Source organism: Amblyomma mixtum, chromosome 5, assembly GCF_055824585.1.
Source record: "Amblyomma mixtum isolate Tamu chromosome 5, ASM5582458v1, whole genome shotgun sequence".
In the NCBI taxonomy this organism is placed as follows: domain Eukaryota; kingdom Metazoa; phylum Arthropoda; class Arachnida; order Ixodida; family Ixodidae; genus Amblyomma; species Amblyomma mixtum.
The window spans coordinates 155,068,483-155,089,868 of record NC_143016.1 but is presented as its reverse complement, the minus strand read 5'-3'; the positions used below and the strand labels follow the sequence as shown (position 1 = coordinate 155,089,868).

Genomic DNA, 21,386 nt, shown 5'->3' with positions numbered 1-21,386 from the left:
AAAAGGAAGGAGCAAGGACGTTTAACCCGATTTAAATTACGGAAATAGGTCACACGGGACAGTAATTCGAAGTTTCCGATAATGCTCGGAACATGCACATCGAGGTCTCGAGTTAAAAAGACGAGTTCAGATTCCCCTTTAGTGCACCTTTAATACTCGCCTAATCCGCGGCCAAGGTAAAGCAGCGCAGTTCTTTCGCTGTGGTGCGCTTCGTTTTACTTTTGGGGAAGCTGCACTGTATTCTACGAGCGAGCTAGCTGTCTATTACTGTAATTTGCTTTTAAAGTAAATTTTAACGTTTAATGCAACTCAATGGTTTCCTTATCGATAAATATTTTCACTATGAAATGTCTGCGCTCAAAGTTCTCACGGATATTTTTTGTTTGTGATGCTGTTGACAGATTCCGCCAGTTATCCCGACTTGAATCTCAATTTTTTATTTATTCAAATACCTCACAGGCTCCGACTGGAGTATTACGTGAGCCAGGTTACATAACTGGGGTGCGAAAAAGAAGCAAGTAGAAGATGGTTACTTTAACATCGTTATACAAGCAACCTTCCAGAAAACAGAGCTAAATTGAAAAACACTGTACAGAACACACTTCAGATAAAACACACTTCAGAACAAAATGCTGCTTATTTTTTCTTTGAAGATAACATAATCTGAGCTGTGAGCAATGTTGTCTGGAAGACTATTCCAATACATAATTGCACGGGGCAGGGCTGATGAGTTGAATGCAGTGGTGCTTCTCGAAAGGCGTTTAAAATTGAGGTTAATATGTAATCGGTTTAAAATGTCGTTAACAGATAATTTTAAGCTCCTTAAACTGGTGCACTCTTCTAAAAACAACACGCCTGAGGACAGTTTTTCCGAAAGCAAGCATACTGATTGTGGTCAGTAGTTATTGAGCTCATTCATTCATTTAACTTGCAAAAAAGTGCAACTTTCATTCTTTCGGGAAACACGCCAAACATCAGCATTTTATTACAGGTATTTGTAAGTGGAGAGAAAATTTAAGAGTTGGGTGTCTTCAAATGAAGAACTTTAATTTCACAGCTACAAGGTGAACATCTGCCTTCATTGCATACACAGTGGATGCTATCTTTTCATAAATTCTCCTGTGTTGCATCGAAAGATTCATAAGCCAGGCTACGAACAAAATCTCGAAAAAATAGCCATGCTCCGAAACACAAAACTTTTATCTAGAGTTAGAGACGGGAAGCACTTGTCTCTTCTGCCTTCTTATCTGCTGAAACGTCGACAGTGTTCTCCCGGGTTTTCTTCGACCAACTTCCGCTGCCTCTGAGCCCGCCGAAGGCCAGTTTGTCGAGTGCACTGGTTGGAGCTTCGCACGCCAGGTAAGCCAGGTAGGAAAGTAGCAAACTCCAAACAAAAACCGAGAAAAAAAGGGACGCCTGAAACGAGATGCATGGTGCGTCATTATGCGGATCCGGGAGAGGACTGGTTCTAATTATGCCAAAGAATTCATCGCCTCATGGGCTTTGTTACGATTCATTGTTTTCATCAGCGTACTTTGCTTATCAGTGCCAGCGCGCGACCGTGCCATGTAAAGTTCCGCAAGCGATTTTTCTCCTAATTACTGACAAGGCACAAGCGGATTGTGATCTCCATCTAGCCAGGCCGTTTCAGCAACTCTCAGTAAACTTCGGGTTTGTTTAGAAGGGTCAAGACGAATGCTCTCTATAGCGTGAAAAAAGCTGATCCGATTAAGTATATTGCTTCAACGATTACTTGAAGACTTTGCATCGATTCGCTTCTACCAGACTTCTAACGGTTCTATCAATACGTTGGCACATTGACGAATTGAGTACACAAGCACGAATATAAAAGATCAAAAATGAATTCTTGCGATCATATTCAGTTACAAAAACAAAATTTCTAAACATTGTTCCAAAAATGGTGCCCAAAGTTCACGCCCTTAGATATTATAACACAAATCTCCAGGATTGGCCAGAACTGCTTCTTTTTTGTCACATTGCAGGCCTCAATTATTTTTAGGATTGCATAGTCGGTGCCGCTTTTTACACAACCAAACCACCGAGGCTACAACAGATACAAATAAAGAAGGGAGAAATCCTTTGCGCACATCAAAGATCTGTTTAGAAATAAAACGCTTCTAAGAAATGCTGGGGCAACTTTATTTGCCAGAGAATTTTGTGTGAGGAAAACTCGGTTCTGCGGCTTTTTCTGCTCGTGTCGATGCTTGTTCGGCAGCAAAAGACGCAATTGTTTCCGAGAAAATCGCATTTAAAAAATCGCCTCCCCGCATCCTTTCAAACTCGTGAAGTATACACTACTCCGTGACTACCGTTCCGAAGTGAATGTGCAGTACAGCCTAGCCTCCGGGATCCGAGGTGAAGCTGGGTCCACAGTTTACTTGTGGAATCGGCTCTAGGAGGCGGTAGGCGTATTTGATTTCTTTTCGTTTTTACACTTTTTCTCGCTTATCAAAGCTGCATTATCAATGATAGCAGCCTCTTGCAAGGTTTAGGTTTATCGGGGTTTAATGTCCCAAAGCGACTCAGGTTATGAGGGACGTCGTAGTGAAGGGTTCCGGAAATTTCGACCCCCTGGGGTTCTTTAACGCGCACTGACATTGCACAATACACTGGCCTCTATAACATCGCTTTTTATCGAAAATCTACTCCCGCGGCTGGAGCCACCGCGGCGGGCGGTACTTGAACTTACATGTCCAAAAAAGGAGAGACAGCCATTCAAAAAACTAAGCCTGAGCTGCACCGCACTCCAGACAAAAAAAAAAAAGCTGACACTGCTACCCTGAAAGCGATATTTTTTTTCCGCGGTAGAAGCCCACCAAGCCGACCGATAGGCTGAAGCCCCACACTTTCAAGTATTTCCTTTACTTGATCGCGCTGGCAGTAAGCGAATGCTCGCGTTACACAAGCGAGCTAACGTCTGCACGAGAGGACATGCTTCCTTGGTGCGGGGCTTCACTTGGTCGTGCATTGTCTTGCACGGGTGGCCTCTCTAAGGGCGCGTCGGTCATGTGGGAGCGTATACCTGGTTGAAGTGCGAAAAATATATTCGCTCCCTGGATGAGTACAGCACGAGTTCGATGAATGGCACGTGGATGAGGTAGACACCGAATGACAGCTTGCTCAGCGGCACAAACACGTTGCTGGAGAGGAACCTGCTGAGGAGGCCTGCAAAAATAAAACCCACATATACTGCACTTCAAGTGGGCAGAAAGTAAAAGTAACAAGGCTGTGAACGACTGGAATATGCAAAGCTTAGATAGGTATACCTTAACTATTCTGTCAACCTATTCTAGCTTTACCATCCGTTACATAATGCAGTCTTACCGCCTCTGCCCGTGGAACAGGCCAGCGTGATCCAGGCAAGGGAGATGCACCACAGAAAGCGGTCGGAAAAGACGGCCAGCAGGGTTCCAGCCCACGACGTAGGATGCGGACTCTTGTACCAGGAGAACTTCATGAAGACACAGCACAGCATACTGCTCGCAGTGACGCACCAGCCGGCTAGCTGCACGGCCTGGCGACAGAAAGATGCGAAACCAGCGAAGAGTGCACGTCCCAGAGAAACTGTACGCTTTCAGTTTGCTGTGCACCGAAGAAATTGTCAGCGCTGAACTGATTAGGCTGATAGCGTCCAAGGTGATGGAATCTGAAGGTGAACCATTAGCATAATCATATTAAAGTGCCCTGATGCTGTATCTTGTAGCAAAACAGTTATAGGCATGTGCTCAGGTCAGCACCGTCATTTTCTTTTTATTATTAGCGACGATGACGCCAGTGCAAGTTATCTTACTCTCTTGTGTAGATTGCACAGCGATAGTTTGAGAAATGCGGCAGACTGCGCCATCCCCCGCTACATACTCCCGTTTACCGAGGCAGTCAATTACCGCCTTGCAAAAAACCGGAAATCTAGAAAACGGACTCGCCTGTAAGTCAGCGCGGCAGGCCGATGAAAGGTTACATTACAAGTAGGGGTGTGCGAATATTCGAAATTTTCGAATATATTTCGAATATTAAATTTTTAATATTCGTATTCGATTCGAAATCCAAGTATTCGTGTTCTTTCGAATATTCGAATATTCGTATCTAGCCGAATATTCATTGTGAGCACCGGCGTTCATTTCGGTCCGCAAGCCCTATCGACAGAGACAAAACAACATGGCGGCGCCAAGCAATGCGCATGGATGAAGGAAAATGTTTCCTTCGAATTTTTCCATTGAGGAAGGAAAATTTTTCCTTCCTCCAAGGGCCATGTCATAGCTGACTGCGCTGGTGAGCTTTTCTGTGGCTATACCTGAGAAGCTGCAATAGTCAGAGCTCTGCACGAGGTACCTCGCAATACGTGCCAGGTCAGTGCCAAGTGAGAGGGCATTTTCTTTGGCTGGAGTAGTAGTTTCAGCTAGAAGGGAAATACTACTGCCTGACCATGTGTAGCAGCTGGTTTTCCTTCACGACAACCTTTTATGTTCATCCCAGCAACGCGCTTTTGTGCTGATGGAAAGCTAGCCTTTATCAATGCCGTGTACTAGCCGTCCTCTCGGATATTTTCCCTCTTCAAAGAATAATGTTGGACACTTTGGTACTTTTTGTGCAGCCACACACACCTTTTGTGTTCATTTAGTCATCGATAGTTGAACTGTGATGTTCTTGGGTGCTCAAATTAATGCTTTGTAGTGGTTAAATGCGTCAGTCCTTGATTATTCGATATTCGATTCGATATTCGGAATCAAGTATTCGTATTCGATTCGTATTCGAAAAATTTGATATTCGCACACCCCTAATTACAAGCTGAACAGAAAATATCCTGATTTCAATGCGACTGCCTGCTTTTTGTCGGAAAAGTTAATAGAGCAGCGTTCACTCGCGGATATTGTGACAGATGGCTACGTTAAATACACAGTTAAGCATTATGCTTTTAGATGGTGGTAAAAAAATGTATTTTATATCTTATTGCTCATTGCTTCATGCAAGTTGCGCGTCATATCAACATTGGTGTCTACGATGAGCACCCCTGGGGAAGGCTGCTGATTATTTGTTCAACTGAAAGCTTTTTACGCGCTGCATTATTTCCGCGCATCAATAATACCTCTCTTGCATTTCGCCTTGAAAATATACAAAAATTTCATGATCAAGTTTATATACTGTTTCGAGTGCACTGCCAATGAAAATGTTTGCGTTTACAGTGGACACGGCTGTTCATAACAAAGATAGTACGCTCCGTAGCTAGGATGTCAAACCCTCGAGACTCACAAATGGACACTTCTAAACATTCTACACCGTTAAAGGGCTGGTACCAAAAAAATTAACCCCCATTACACTTCGTTAAGCTCAATAAAACCAAAAACTAAATACTTTGCTTAACTTTGTGTATCTTCGTTAATCTTCGTGATTGTCCTGCCGGGGTTAATACGGGGTTAAATTTAGGGCGACCCATTTCATTGATGCGGAGTAAATGCGAAATCATGCGCTTATTCGAATCCGCTTAAGCAGTAATGAGGAGCACGCCAAATACTTTCATTGCATCCAAGTCTTCCGTTGTGTCTGTTTTTTTTCTTAATTTAAATTTTTGTCTCTTCTATTTTCTCTTTTATTTTCTTAGAAGTGCCGTCGCATGCAACTGCCTACTTGCTGTACAGGGGTGGGAACCTTGTCAAGCGATAACCGCTTTTATTCCCATCCCATCCAACACTGTATGGTGATGGAAATAAATCATTATTATTATTATTATTCCACCTCTCCCCTGCAAGACGAAAGGGGAGATTTCCCTCTTTATTTTGACACCTGTCAACTGTGTGGCAGGTGGCTCTTTCAATAATTAATTAACCCCCCGACTAGACGGATTGTTTGCTAGTGAGGTACTCAGTCCAAATGTGAATTCAGTACGCAAGCACTTTGTTCTTCACTTCGGTTTCCCTTTTATTGCGTAAGCAATACTTCGCCAGGTTTCAAGCCGTCGCGTAGCTCCCGGCGGTGGACACAGTTGACTTTTAGCCCCAGCGAAGTCAAAGCGATGGAGCGCCGTAATTATAGCAACTGTTTCAGCGTTTCGGCGTCACTACATAAAAAAAAACTGTGTGGAGGCTGGGAATCCAAACAAGGCCTTTGGCATTTGACGCTACCACTCCGCCACGAAGGCTAGGGTATCAGCATGATTAAAGGCGCATCAAATGAATGCAGGAGTTTCACAAATAAAATAAAAGAAATAGAAAACAAAAATAAGAGCAGAAACAAAAAATTGGCTGAGTTTTAGCTCTGGTTAAACCGGGCAAGTTGCGTAAGGAGCGTCGAGAGCGCGTGACTAGGCGCGCGGCGGCGGCGCAGCGACGGTCTTGCCATCGTAAGCAGTGTCGAGAGCAGTTGCCATAGCAACCGTTTCAGCCGCGCTCCACCAGGTGGCAGGACAGTCGCTGCGCCGCCGCCGCTGCCGCGCGCCTAGACGCGCGCTCTCGACGCTGCTTACGCAACTTCCCCGGTTTAACCAGAACTAAAGCTCAGCCAATTTTTTGGATTCACGGTGAACGGAAGAAGATGAAGAAGACGGCGATGCGCGCCAGTGGGAGGTGCAGCTGTGCACTGGAACCGTGACGTCACACAGAAGCGGTAGAACGCGCTAGTCGGCGGTGGCCGCTACACCGCCACTCCTTCGCCAGACGTCTCGTTGCAGTCGAGTGAGTGAGACACATGGCTGCGAAGCGGCCCAGTGATTCCACGCCAAGCGATTCGGGGAAGCGGCTGTGGGTTGACCGCAGGGCTTTCGCCAAGCACACTTTAGAATTTCCAAAGTGTCTTCGGTAATTTTTCTTCGCGATCTAGCCGGCAAACACCTCTCTCCGCTAAGCCTTCTCGCCAGCGTGCACCCTTTCACTCTTCTTAAGCGATGTCAGGTGCACGCCGCTATTCTCCTTACCTCCTCTGCCCTCCCCAACCGGTACGCACCTCCTACCTACGCCTCGCTCTCTTACGCGCCTGTCACTGTCGTCATGCATGGTTGCTGCTATGCCGCGCTACCCCGGTGGGCATTCGGACATCGCCTCGACATTGGGAAGAGTGCCGATGATAGATGCCTGTATTGAAGGGCGAGGCGATTTTAAAGCTATAGTTTTGTGGCTCCTTCTTTGCAGAAAACTGCATCATCTGTAGTGAGCGAAAAAGTTCGGGCTGGTAGGGAAGTTGACTACATCACACGGGAAGCGGTGAACTTGAAAAATCATTAAAAATGAAAGAACTGGTGATTAGAAGGCCGAAATTTGACTCAGTATTTAGGACACCTTAGAATAGAAAGTAAATGAATAGCGTTCGAAAGAAAAGTCGGGTAATTAGTCCCGAATCGAACCACTGACAATAAGGCGCGCTACCCATAAGTTCCGCAGGCGCGCTAGTGGTTAAAGTGAGGCTTTGTATGCATGTCGTGTGGTCTTTCACATAAAATGAATCTGGGCGGAGCTTCACTGCAGACTTAAGTTGTATCCGACTATAGTAGCTGCCTTCATGCGTCCTTTAGTCGTTCCTGCCCTTAGATGAGTGCTTCACCTCACTACTGTCACATGTGACTCCGCAGTCTCGCGAGGGTGGCGAGACGCGACGCAAGGACCCGACCCCGACGTCAGCGTAGCTGAGCAAGCGGGAAAAAAATTACAGCGTGGACTGACAGCTACGCGGGCGACTAGACGCTATTTTTTGACCGTGCTTGTGAATATGCATTCGATGAAGTGTACCTGTATCCTCCAACAGCTAGGTGGCTTCGCAACGCGGTGAATCCAATGGAAGTGCACTCAGAGGAAGAATTTCTGTTCAGGTACCACACGGGTACGGCTCGGTCACACTTGGGCACCTCCCGGCCACCACGTCGCCGCTCGTGGCGTACAGAGATGTGGTTAAAAAAGAGCATAAATCGACGCTATATACCATGAGCGTATGCTTGCTGACGTACGCTAAACGCTAGTATTTTGCAAGACGTTACGCCATTTCTCACATTCCCACTTTTAGTTCAGCGTATGCAAACAGCGACGCAATGGCATGGCTATTCCTTTTGCATCTTATGTGCAAGTTCCCGCCCAGCTCAGCCTAGTGCCGCCATCTGGTTGTTGTGATAGAAACACTTTGTTCTACAAACCGACAATCCTCTTCAGCCTAAAAGCGGCAGAATCGTCAATGTAAACAAAAAAATTAGGCAAATTTATCAATCCTACGTTTCCTTAGAGGCGAGGTGAGACGAAGCGAAAGACCGATGCCCCATTTGTGGCAAGCGAACGCACTGAAAAAGGCAGTAACAACGACGAATTCAGACCGAATCGAGGGGTCCAGCTTATAAGGGCGCCGCCGTGTTTGTCGCCGCGGGAGTACAACTTCCTACTCGGCGTCCTATTGGCCTATGGGAATGGGCATAATTTCAGCACAACCGGCGACAGAAATCGGTCCTGTACCGATTGGCGCTCCTGTGTATTAGAAAAAAAATTAGATAGTTGTGCGACTATTTTTTTTTATAGAATAAGGGCGTTCGCGTAAATCTTGTGAAGAAACCCTTAAACCCAGACGCGCGGCATGCGTTCCTTACTTGAGAGGCGAGGAGAGCTTCCTCCATTGAAAATTCGCAGAAAGGAGGCCTCACGTAAGGTTAGGAACACTTTGAAGGAACGGAAGCTTTCAGAGTTTGGGCATAAGTGTCCCCTGGATTTTTAGTCCATGGTTTTTCTCCGTTTTGTGCCAATCCAAGCCTTGATGCTTCCGTTACAACGCTACTATTGTCCTCACAATAATCTGCGAATGTAGCCTTGGAAGGACAATTCTTGGACATCTGATGGTGGCGTAATGTACCTATAACAACTCTAACAAATTAGCTGCCACCAGAAGTGGCTGCTGGCGTCACGACGCTGCGCTCTGTCGTGTGCTTAAAAGATGGTTCGCTTCTTTTGCTCATAGCAAACCTTGGCGATCTTGCGCTCCCTGAAGTTGTCCATTAAGAGGAATGTGATGCACCCGCCGAAGTAGCACAAGCCGTGGTAGAAAGGCCGTTGGTAGTACTCATTGAAGGTCTTCGATGTCCTTCTGTAAGACATAAAACAATGTGTACAGCTGCGTAAGTAAAACACAAAATGCCACTTTTCTTGCAGCTACTGAATGTTCAACTTGTTTCCTGTGTAATAGCTTTTTCACGTGCGGCGCTTATGAACTTAAGCAAAATCGCAGTTTGGGCTAGTTGGTAACGCACGATTCTGAATGGAAGCTTAGTTCGACAAAGAAAGGTCGAGACAGGGGCACGGCAAGTAAGGTGTATAGGCATATTAACGCGACTTCTACTGCATGGAACCCTGTTTTGTTGACGAGTGTTCGGGCAGTACTGTCCAGTCCTAAATATCTCCCACCACATCATCCGGGACTGCAGTCACGTGGAAGCAGCCAGCAAGGATATTGCAAAGCCATAAAGCGTGAAATGAATGTCAAGTATTTAATTTGGAACGAGATGTTCCGTAAACCCCGTTCTGAGGGGACATGTGCTACATTATAGAAAAAGAAACATTGGGGAACTTATTTGCTGTTGTATCAAAATTGTAGACTTATGTTGTAAAGATTTTTATTCTGAATAATTCCTTCGTCCTTTTTTATTGGGAGCTATCACCTGCGACGCAGGAGACAAAAAAGGCCTCCCAGCAATTTTCAGGCGCTCGGTTTAGAAACACAGACAAGGACGAATAATGACAAAATGCCAAAACATTCCTCAGAGATAAGGGACTTAATGACAGCACAAAGGCGCTTATGATTCCATTCGTCATGGTTTATGTCTGACCAAATGGATGGGCCTTGTGGGAAGAGAATAATACTCGTGCCGCACGCGCAAAAGAAATGGCAGTAAATGCTTAAGGCCTTAAGTTTTTTTAACGTCTTTATTTCTGCATTTCGTAGGCCGATACCTTGCGGCAGAACTAAGGTGCTTCATGGAGGTTGGGGTGGGGTAGTGGTTAAGGGTGGGGGTGAGGATGGGGGTGGGGGTGAAGGTCGGAGTGCGGGTTGGGGACCGGTGTCCGCTTCTTCCTCGAGGTAGTGTCGTCCCGAGGTCGGCTCCGCGAAGTGATGGCCTGGCCCTTCATCTTCTTTGAAGTAGGAAAGAAAAGTTCGCCAGAGCCGGAGTGCGTCTGATGGCCCGATGTGCGATGGCGGATCGACCCATTCCTGCAGGGTTCCAGGTCGAAGCCCGCCCAGGGACTTGAGTGCTCTCTCCCGTACTGCGTCAAAGGTAGGGCAGCTCCACAGGAGATGTTCGGCCGTGCCTCTGGCAGGGCACGTCGGGCACTGAGGAGTCGGGTATGAGCGCGGGTTTATGAGGTGCAGCTTCGCTGGTGATAGAAGCTGGCCGGTCTGGGCTCGGCGAAGGAGCACTGCCTCCACTCTCCTTAATGCGCTATGTGGACGGCGATATAGTTGCTCAGGGTTGGCCAAGTGCTGGAGTATGCTGCGACGATAGCGTTGTGCGCGATGCCATGTCTCCGCCCTATCCATGTGGGGCGACGACGGGTGCGCAACGTCATCAGGGGGCCAAGAAGCGGAAACGAATGTGGATCCAGGCAAAGGTGCGGAAAGAGCTGCTGCGCGCGCTGCCTGGTGTGCCTTTTCGTTTCCAGTGATTCCTTCGTGTGCAGGAATCCATTTCATAATGACAGTGTAGCCCTCCTCTCGCAGGCGACGGGCTTCTGTTCTTCTGTTCTAATAGTTTTGAGAACGGCATAGTCAACTCCCCCTGCGCGGCAGGCGGGGTACGCTGCTTGTGAATCTGTGTAAAGATCCGGCTGCAAGGAGCCGGATCTTGTCTTTCTACTATTCGAGTAATGGCAAGTCGTATGGCAATGAGTTCGAGATTGGTGACGGTGTGTTCCTCGGAAAGCCGTTGAACTACAGAGGTATCTGACACAGAATCGTGACAAGCTATAGCGGCGCAATGTTGAAACTGAGCGGCGTCTGTGTATAGTTGGATGGCTCCTTCCTGGGTTAACTTGTATGATGTCTTCTCGTGCCGTTTGGCGGCAGCTTTGCGCCTTTGAGGATTAGCCGAACTCATATTCTTTGGTAATGGCATACCATCTACTAAGTCGATCAGTTCCCATGGCGGGGCAGCGGACGAAAGTGGCTCTAAGTTGTCAACGTTGTAGCCTAATGCCAGCAGGATCTCTCGGCCAGCCGCCGTTGTGGAGAGACGGACTCGCTGCGCTAGCGATTGCTGCTCTGCTAGATCCTGTAGGGCATTGATTTTGCTGCATGCGTGTAGGCTCACTACTGGGCAGTACTGCGGCAGACCAGTAACCAGGCGCATCGCCTTGCGATTGATTCGCTCAAGCTGAAGGCGTTGGGTTGCGTTAAGCCGCATGTACAAATATGCGTACAGGATTTTTGATGTTATGAGTGCCAGGGTAACCTGACGGAGCCCCACCTCCTTGATTCCCCATCCACGCGCAGAGACGCGGCGCATAAGGTGTAAAGCCTGATGACAGCTATGCATCGTGTTATGAAGCCAGCTTTTGGCTCCTCCATCCTCGTCAATAAGCATGCCGAGTGTACGGATTGTTTGTTTCCGGCAGATTACTGAGTGCCCTAAATGAAGAGAGATAAGTTTGCGTTCGGCCTCGGCTCGTACCCGCGAACCATTCAAGACAACCACATACTCGGTTTTTTCGGGAGAGGTTTCCATTCCACACTCCTTGATGTATTCATGCGCGGCATTAAGGCCTGTTTGTAGGGCTAGTTCTTGCTCTGCAGGGGACCCTGAATTAGTCCACAACGTTATATCGTCCGCATACACGGCAAAATTAAGACCGGGTATCGACGACAGCATTGGCGGGAGACCTGACATAGCAATGTTAAAAAGAGCCGGTGATATGACAGCGCCTTGGGGGACACCTGTTTGGTTATGTTGCCATTCACCCTGAGTATCTCCAACCATTACTGAGAAAGTTCTTTCTGCAAGAAAGGCTTTCACGAAGCGGTAGAGGTTGCCGCCTATCCCCACTTCCTGTAGCCGGCGAAGTATGGTCGAGTGGGGCACGGAATCAAACGCCTTTTTGACGTCTACCCCAACAACCACTCGGAGCTGTGCGCTGCTAGGGTATGCGAGAACGTCGTTACAAAGCCTTCTGAGAATGTCTTGGGCACAGAGCCCTCGACGAAAACCTACTTGCATAGGAGACAGGACGTTGTACTTGTCTAAGTACCATTCAAGTCTTCTTAGTGCCATACGTTCCATGACCTTACAAAGGTCGGACGTCAGCGATATTGGCCTGAGGTCTTGTAACGTTCGACTTGGCTTGCCAGGTTTTGGAATTGGTATTACCACTGACTTCTTCCAGGCTAGAGGAAGATCACCGTTGGCCCAGTACTTGTTCATCTCTTTCAAGAGGGCAACTTTATGTGACTTGGGAAGGTTCAGAAGTGTTGAGTAGCGTATATCATCCGGCCCTGGGGCGCTATTGTGATTGGAGCCATACAGAGCTGCCTCCAGTTCCTCTAATGTGAAGGGAACGTCGTAATCGTTTGATGTACCTGATACGCGGTCCGCAGGCAAGACATCTGCATTTTCAGGTTGGGGAAAAAATACCTTCCCTGCTTGTATAGCCAACTTCGCCGGGGAGACATTCAATTTCAAGGCCATGCATTGGGCAGGGGAAATTGGCTTCTTGCGTCCAAGGATAGCTCGAAATATGTGCCAGGTCTTCGATAAGTTAGCTGCTCCATTGAGTGAAAGGCACAGCAGCTTCCAGTCTTGGAGAGCGAGCTGCAGAGTATACTTCTCAACTTCTTGACTGATGCGAGTGAGAGCACGCCTCCGATGGGGTGTCCGGCCTGATCGGCGATACGCCTTGAGAGCCCGAAGCCTACGATTCCACAGATTCAAAAGTTGGGAGTCAGGCTTTGGGGCATCAAACTCGACTGAAAGCTTCGTTGTAGCTTTCTTCTCGGCATTGCTGATCTGAGTAATGAGCTCGTCTAACCCTGTGGGAGCGTTCACCGTACCGAGCATTCTACGAAAATCGTCCCATGAGACGTGCTCCTCTATTCGACGGCGTTGTTGCCGCTGTAATGACTTTCGCCCTCGAGGAGCCCATGAGACCACCACGGGATAATGATCACTGCCCATGACATCATCAGCCCTCGACCATAGGATCTCACTGGGATGAGACACTAGTGTCAAGTCTGGGGAAGTGTCTTGTTGACCTTTGTGCTGGCCAAGGCGAGTAGGTAGCGTGAGGTCGTTGGCTACGGTCAGTTTCGCTCTGACAGTTTGCTGCCAAAGGTGCTTTCCCCTAGCATCTGAGTGATGATATCCCCAGCTGCTGTGCATGGCATTAAAATCACCCCCAACTACAACGCGATCCTGGGGATATATCCTTAAGAAGTGTTCTACAAAAGACATATCTACTCGATATGTCGTAGTACCGAATGATCGCGCATAGATTGAAAAAACTAAGGCTTGTTGGTCGCCATCTAAGCTAAGGCGTACTCCCGCTACCTCCTGCGTTTGCGTGCACCACGCGGAAGTATCTAGTTCAGTGTGGGCCGTGCGCGACAGAACAAGAACGCATGCCTGCCCATTGGCTATTGGAGGCGCAGATCGCGATCCTGGCCCGGGACGCCGGTGCTCTATGGAAGGGGTGCACTAAGGTTTGTACCCTATTAGATTGGGCTTATTAATGCCAGTCTCCTGAAGCAGGACAGCTAGAGGAGGCGTTGGCGTGATGGACAGTCTCCTCTGAAGTTCCGCTTGTTTGCGACGGATTCCCCGGCAGTTCCATTGCAAGAGCCATATAGGAGAGTCCGACGCAAAAATGTCATGTGGTTTCGCGCTAATTCCTGCCATTATTAAACTGAAAGGTACACGGAAGTGAAGATTATGTGTGCCCAATTTCGGGCTCTTGTTTCGGAGAAACCGGTGACATTCCCAGGAGTGGGAGCATACGCTTGATCACCTCGGCAGTAACCAGTTCGATAATGCGCGTGAGCTGGTTTTCATCTAAGTGTAGCGTACGCGAAATATCTTTTGCAAGATTCGTTTGCGCGCCGCGTTGCGTATCACGGAGTGTTTCAGCGTACACCCGATAAATGCGCGCTTGCTTTGGTGCCGTCGCGGTATGCTCAAAAACTGCGGTTAGAGGTGAGGTGGCATTCCTTTGACTATTGCTCTCAGATTGTGTGGAGGGCTTGTGCGCGCCTTGCCGTTTAGTTTTATGTTCGCTGTCTCGTGTCTTCTGCATCGGCTGACTTTGTAGTGGAGGGAAGTCCTGATTAACAAGCACAATTGACTCCGAGGCTGATTGCTGTGTACTGACAGGGCTCTTGTGCGCCGTCGTCGACACCGTTTGGTTACCACGTAGAATCTCGGCTTGTTGTTTGCGTTCTTTTCGTCGCGATACTCGGATACGACGGAAAATGCCATTCCTCAAGGTTTTTGTGGCCTGCCGCCGAGCAGGGCACTTTGGGTCCGTGGCTACGTGGGGACCTCTGCAATTGCGGCATAGTGGTTCCGTCGGACAAACCTCGAGGTTTCCATGTGCAAGGCGACCGCAGTACGAGCATCGACTTTGGTCGACTAGTGGACACGAAATTGCCCTGTGTCCGATTTTGTGACAAGTCTCACATATGATAGACTTCGGGTGATAAGGTGTCACCGGAAGGAGTATGCTGTACAGATGAATTTTTCGGGGAAGTCTGGAGCCCTCAAACGTGATTAGAGCTGCTGCGTTCTTGCCCATAGGCCTGGCGTTTATTATCCTGCACGAGTAGCACGTGAGGTTTGCCATGAGCTGTTCGCTTGTTAACCCGTTGGCACGATAAATGACCCCGCGGATCTGGCTGGGGCGTATGGTTTCATAAGCTTGAATAGGTGTCTCCTTTCCAGAAATTAGGAGAGACTGCAGTCCAATCAGATGGTCTCTGGCATGCATATGCGATATGTCGACAGCAAACTGATTGCTTCGTTCAAGAGGCCATACTTGAAAGCCAGAGTGAAAATGAATTTTCCCAAGCTCATTAGCAACAGCTTCCTGCAGCCAGTGTGCGGGGAGTGTCCCTAGTTGTCCAGGTGAGGTTAGCTTAATTATCACAGTGTATTTAACACTGATTGGATCGGCGGCTGCGGCCTTGTTCTTTCGCCTAACAGGCTGCCAATCATCTTCTTCAGTATGTTCATTATTAGCCAAGTGATCGATTCTGCCCATAGGGGTGACTATGGACGCTGAGGCACAGCCTAGCGATCGATAATGCGCATCCGTGAAGCGAGCATTTATAGCTATCTGCGAGTGGGAATGTTTTAGGCCGTGTCGTTTGTTCTCAAAGCGAGTGCTTTCTTGAGCCATCCGCGAGGTGCCTGACCCCATCCTAGGTTGCTTGGCAAATTTCGAAAACGGAAAAGTGCAAGATCCTACCTCGGAAGGGGCGCTTCCCGGCTTGTTTTCCGTTGAAAGAACAGAGAATGGGTTGGAGACAGGTATCGTCGCAACCACTTGAATGGCTTCGTCATCTGCCATGCTTTCGTCGGCGCCGAGCACGGCGTCAGGTTGGGCCGCGTTATCTGTGCCGCTGCAAAACGATGTTACCGCGGCGTCTTGCCGAGGCTGCTGTGAAGCCATGTTGGCGGCTTCGGCGGTAGGCGTATCCGATGCATCCGGATGGTTTCCTGGGGTAGTCGTTGACGCGGAAGCGTTGAAACCGTCGTCCACAGGTGGCGAGGAACACGATGGGGGTGGCCCATTCATTTTTGGGAGCCTAGCCCAAAAACGTCCGGGCCAAAAAATTTCAAAAAGTCGGAGCGATGCGAACGTGCGTCTGTTCGAGACGGCTGCTTGCAGCGCCACCGGCCTTAAGTTTGTTAATATCATTATTTTCGGAGTTGGTGCTACACGTCCACAATTAATGCCATTATCGAAAGTGAGGATGACGATAACGCTAGCAAGGCAGTAAAAAGTTTCATCTGAATATAAACACTGCTAATGAGTACAACATATCAGGATAGTTGAAATGTAATGTAAAAATTATTTTCTATAAAATACGGCTGCTTTTGATTTACAAGTCGAAAAAGTAGCCATAAACTCGCATGTTGGCACACAAGTCGAGAGTACCTGTCAAAAAGACTGGTTAAAATGGCGCTATTCGCATCGAAAACGCGGCATATATAGATGCCTCATCTGACTAAAAGTTGCGAATTAACCATCTGCTACTGGTGAGGAAGTTGTTACTCATGCTTTTCTGCGTGTGGAATGAGAACGAGAGCACGCATTGCATGGAAGAAATGAGTTGTGGTGAACTCAGTAGGTCGCAAATGGCAGTAAGGCTAACGCCATTAAATTTATGCGTGTGGCACAGCACGAATGCCATTAAAACTTAAGGCAGTAAGCACTTAATGACATTAAATCTGGCCGTGTGGCACGGGTGTAAGTCTCCAAAGTAGACCCTTTAAAAAAACCACCAGAGGCTCTGGCTATTGTTCTGCATCGGATTACTTTTCACCTCTCTACACATCTATTAAATAGGAAACTGCAGTCTATCTGAGAACGGCTTGGCGGAATCGACCTGATCGAGGAATTGCATCCTACAAGCGTTTGTTTCGATCCCAAGGAAGGACAAAAAGAAAAAAAGACATTCGTTTCACATCTACAAGTGCACATCGGCAACTTGAGGAGGATCACCGGGCGCGGCCGCCAGATGGCGCCACGTTCCCGTCATCAGCGCGCAGCAGCTCGGCACCGTACACGGTGGCGGTAGCGGCACCCGCTATTCCAAAAGGTCCTCGCGTTCGAGTTTGAATAAGTCAGGGAAGGCCATTGATCAATATTCTTATCTGCGCCATCGACGGGACGATGAAGCGCGCCTGACCAGCAGGGCATCCACATGATTGTTTTAACCATGGAAACGACGCTGCCCGCTTTGGCAAGAATGAGTTACATAGAACAGGCAACCATGATGAGCCAACTTCCGCGACGTGCTCAGATAGGCTGTTTTGATTGGTCCTCTCCCAATGCCGTCATTAGGAGAGCGAAATGGTAATGGAAAGCCCCGCCAAAATCGAGTTGAGGGCAGCATTTCGTTTGCTTGTATTTTGAAATTTCACCATTGAATAACTCCCGTTCCTGTGCACTGATTCCTGTAATTCTTTTTTGAGTCACTATCTGGATGACATAAAGAATCCACCTGAAGTATAGCCGGCATCTCTTCTAGCGGTGTTTCGCAGCCCCTTTAAGCATGGTCTCCACTGTCACAAATCAAATGTCAAAGTCAAGGTCTGGTACCGAATGGTTATAGTGATATGATCACGTGCTCATACTACCGTAACTTGGGCCATACCACTACGAAGTTAAGTTTGGTTTGACCTTGTGATACACTGAAGGTCATCGTCTCATCCACATCGAAATCATAAGTTGTACCCCGAGGAGTATTCAGCCACCACGAACAGAATTGCATATCAGAGCTCATTCCACTTCCGAACTGAACGCACTGAAATGTCACAGGTGCAATCGGACCATTTTTTTTTACTGTAACAGCAACCCTAGTATCCTCTGGCTGTGACAAACCACCCCGAGAAATAAAATCATCTATCTGTACTCCATACATATAGGTAGTCTGCACCGCACGAAGTTTCTGCTTTTAAACATGTAAAATCCGTGAACTCTAATGCAGAAAATTCGAGGAGTCTGTGTGTGTTTCATATCATTTAGGTTCACCTCTTCACAGTTTTTATTGGTTTTAAAGAGCGGCGCCTTTGTGCCTGGTACTCGCGTATGTGCAAGCACACACTTGCACGCTCGTATACATGTTGCACTCACTGTGGTGTGGTCCCGGGAGTGAGGACGAATGGATCGATGTCAGGATCGCTTGCCAGTGTCCACACAGTCAGCGCGTAACTCAGCAGAGACAGCAGGACGAACACCCCCACAGCCACTGCCTTTCGACTGTACAAAAGTAATGAGTTCCAGGATGGAAGACGTGGACAGTCTACCCGCTGCTAGATGACGAACAAAAAAAAAACTACTGTTTTAAACATTAGAGCACATTTGCTTTTTACATTTCGAACGCATCTAATTTCCTTATTGTCAATTAGAATTAATTGCTGTTAGATCTCGCTCAAAGCCGCCGCGGTGGCTCAGTGGATATGGTACTCGGCTGCTCACCCGAAAGACGCGGGTTCGATCCCGGCCGCGGTGGTGGAATTTCGGTGGAGGGGAAATTCTAGAGGCCCGTGTACTGTGCGATGTCAGTGCAGGTTAAAGAACCCCAGGCGGTCGAAATTTCCGGAGCCCTTCACTACGGCATCTCTCATAGCCTGAGTCGCTTTGGGACGTTAAACCCTATAAACCAAACCAAACCAAACTCGCTCGATACAATGCCTAGAAGAAATGATATCTGGTCATATTTCAGGCTGTCTCGATGTTTTTCACGCAAGAACACATGGTTTTTAGTTTAAATCTCTCTCATTTTCTCTCTTTCTTTCCTATATTTGTTTATTGTCTCAGTACAGGGTGGCCTACCTCTCCTGCCGAGCTACTAAGCCCTTAAAGACATCTCGTTTTTTTCTCTATCGGCTTTCTTAGTACAGCGGCAGAGAGTAGGTACAAACGGGAACAGGCCCTGGTGCTCCGCCTGGGTTTGCAAATATTCGCGCAGTAATTTGCTGGCCTGCAATATGCAAGCGGTGGACTTCGGTCGTAATTTTGCGCAGAGACGTTTAGTGTATCTTTACCTCTGTCGGAAATCAAGAGATTGGACTTGAAACAAAGAATCGCGATTAGCTAACTTGAATCTGAACCAGTAACGCATAAGTCCGTTTCCGTAACCCAAAAGCAGACAAAAATAAAACACGCTCCAGAACCACCAAGAAGCTGCGAACAAAGCTAACAAAACAAGGATTATAGAAGATATTGAACTCCCGATGCACATAACGAGGCTAAAGCCGTGAGACAGAGCCAGGCGAAATTAGAAAAAGAAATAAGAAATATATATATATATATATATATATATATATATATATATTAGAAGGGGGTGAAGATCGGATGGGTCCGGTAGAACATCAACGTAATTCGGTTGACACACGGTAGAAAAACAACCACTTTATTCTAACGTTTCGACCAGGGTCTGGCCTTCTGAGAGTGACGAAGGCCAGACCCTGGTCGAAACGTTAGAATAAAGTTGTTGTTTTTCTACCGTGTGTCAACTGAATTACGTTTATATATATAGAAACCAAGGAAACGAGGATAGAGCTAGAGTAATGAACATCGAGAATAGGAAAACACGAAAGGAAGAAAGAAAATTGAGAAAGTTAGAAAGTAATAAGGTAAGAAAGGAAGAAATAAGGGAAGAAAGAAAGAAAGAAAAGGAGGAAGGCAAGAAGGCAGGAAGGAAGGAACATACACCCACTGCCCTGTCGTTCACCAATTATTTCTGAAATCTTTGTCAGCGCTGCATCCAGCTGGTAGGCAAGAAAGGTCTGCCCATCGTCTATACTATAGACTTTTGAGCCCATGAGCGGATGGTATTTGGCCCCGGTTTCTTCCGACTGCATATAAGCGTGCTACCGCTGTTGATTTCTGTTGTTGCCAGCAAGCGGACTTCAGTTAGGAACTAAGTAACGATGCTTTAAAACTGTGTCCTCCGCGCGGTAACAGGGGCGCTAACATGGCGGTAACAGGGGCGCGCACATTAGCAGCCCAAACTCGGCCCCCAGAGTGTGTCTGCACTTCTTGCATTGCTTTACGCCGGTGCTTCCCCATCAACAGAAACGAAAATTCAGGGGGGCACTTTGTTGACCTAAAGTTGCGGTGAGACGAAAGCCTTAAGCGCGGTGTTGCTGCTTGTGTCACTCATGTGTGGTTAAGATGTTAAGCTTCGCCTCTTAACAGTGGAACGCGACAGCGTCTTGCAACGCTGCCAGGGAGTCCACAGAACGCCATCGCCCGTTCGGCTCTACGCCTTGCTCGTCGGTAGATTGGATTTTGAGGAAAGTAAATGTATCTGTTTAGCATACCTCGGTGGACACCTGGACCTCGCCGTAAGGAAAGGGAGGAAGATGGGAGTGAACGAAGACACCGTATTCACTAGACACGCCTTTCTTGATTACAAACCATCGAGCTGGCATGGCGGCGTGGTTAGCGTGCTCGTCTTGCACTCCGGAGACCCTGGTTCGATTTCCCCAACTCGACCAATTTCCTATTCAGTTTTATTTATTTCTCTGGCCTGACTAGAAAGGTTAGTTAGGCTAATTGGTTAACTAAACTCAGTCCCACTGACTTGGAGCATCAGCATGCATTCCCTTTAATTGGTTGCATGGTTGCTACCCAATGTACAATTGGCTCCGTTGAAATTCGCGCACTGTGACGTCACGACCATTTCGACCAATTGAAAAGCGTGACATTTCTGTCGACAACTCTTGCTTACAACGATGAGGCATTAAAGGCTTCCGCGTTTAACTTTTAAACAGACGGCAAAATGCGTGTGCCACGAAGCTGCCCTTAACAACCTTTAATAGAGCTCGAGCTCCAGAAGAAGCAGTGCTCATGATGTCAAGCCCGCAGTTGCTTCAGTTAACTTGGACTAGCTTCACTGCGCTACCAGAAGCAAAACTGGCAGTGTGTGTTTGCTTCAATCGCTTGTTTTTTTTTCAATGAAGAATAAAGTTTTCGCTTAACATCGTTCTTGTGGGCAAATTCGCTTGTTTGCGTTTTGACCGTCACAGAACAATCGCTTTGTTTTAGTACAACGAGTAATGCTGTGGCGATGTCTCACATGTATGCGGCAACATTGATAATTTGGTTGTTAATATTATGCGTCTGAAAAGTAAGTAATTAAAGTAACGCATTTATTCACATCTTCCTTTTCTGCAAATTCAATGTCGGCTTCTAGATCTGCTTTCTATGAAGATAGTACCTAGTTGAAGAATGTTATATCAGCTCCTCATAGAGTTGACTGCACCGAGTTATATAATATGAAATTTGAGGAACGTTATCGTACCAACTAGTTAGGTCTCACGTATCTTAGTCTTTACCTCGTTTGCTCTTTGCATGGGAAGAACGAGTTAATGTGGTTTTCTACTCAAATTATGCTTTAAAAAATCTATTGTTTTCGGTGCCGCCTTCATTTCTTGTTTCAAGTAGCGGTTTCGTAAACGCGGTACAACTTAAAAGATAGCATTTGGCGCAATTGAAGGAAAACACTGAGCAAAGCAGAAATTTGGGCAAGTTGGTACGTATTCATTTTTGAAACAGCGCAACAAAGACGGGACGGAAAACACACACGAATTAAAGGGACCCTGAAATGGCTTCTTCAATCATATTTTATTGCAACAACTCTGTAGAGGTGTTCTCTGCGAGTATTCTAGTCTGATTCAGAAAGCTGCGCGTGGA

At 47.3% G+C, this 21,386-nt stretch overlaps 1 protein-coding gene across 1 annotated transcript in view; it reads right to left on the bottom strand.

The window, feature by feature from the left end:
- Window positions 1-1,209: 1,209 nt before the first annotated feature.
- The window catches only part of LOC149344200 (nose resistant to fluoxetine protein 6-like), a 58,949-nt gene continuing 38,772 nt past the window's right edge, over window positions 1,210-21,386 (bottom strand). The window contains exons 11-15 of the mRNA XM_089547174.1: window positions 17,817-17,942; window positions 8,943-9,063; window positions 3,346-3,535; window positions 3,044-3,186; window positions 1,210-1,416 (exon numbers count right to left, since the gene is read on the bottom strand). Coding sequence (XP_089403300.1) covers window positions 1,210-1,416; window positions 3,044-3,186; window positions 3,346-3,535; window positions 8,943-9,063; window positions 17,817-17,942 — 787 coding nt within the window. The remainder of the gene's footprint in view (window positions 1,417-3,043; window positions 3,187-3,345; window positions 3,536-8,942; window positions 9,064-17,816; window positions 17,943-21,386) is intronic.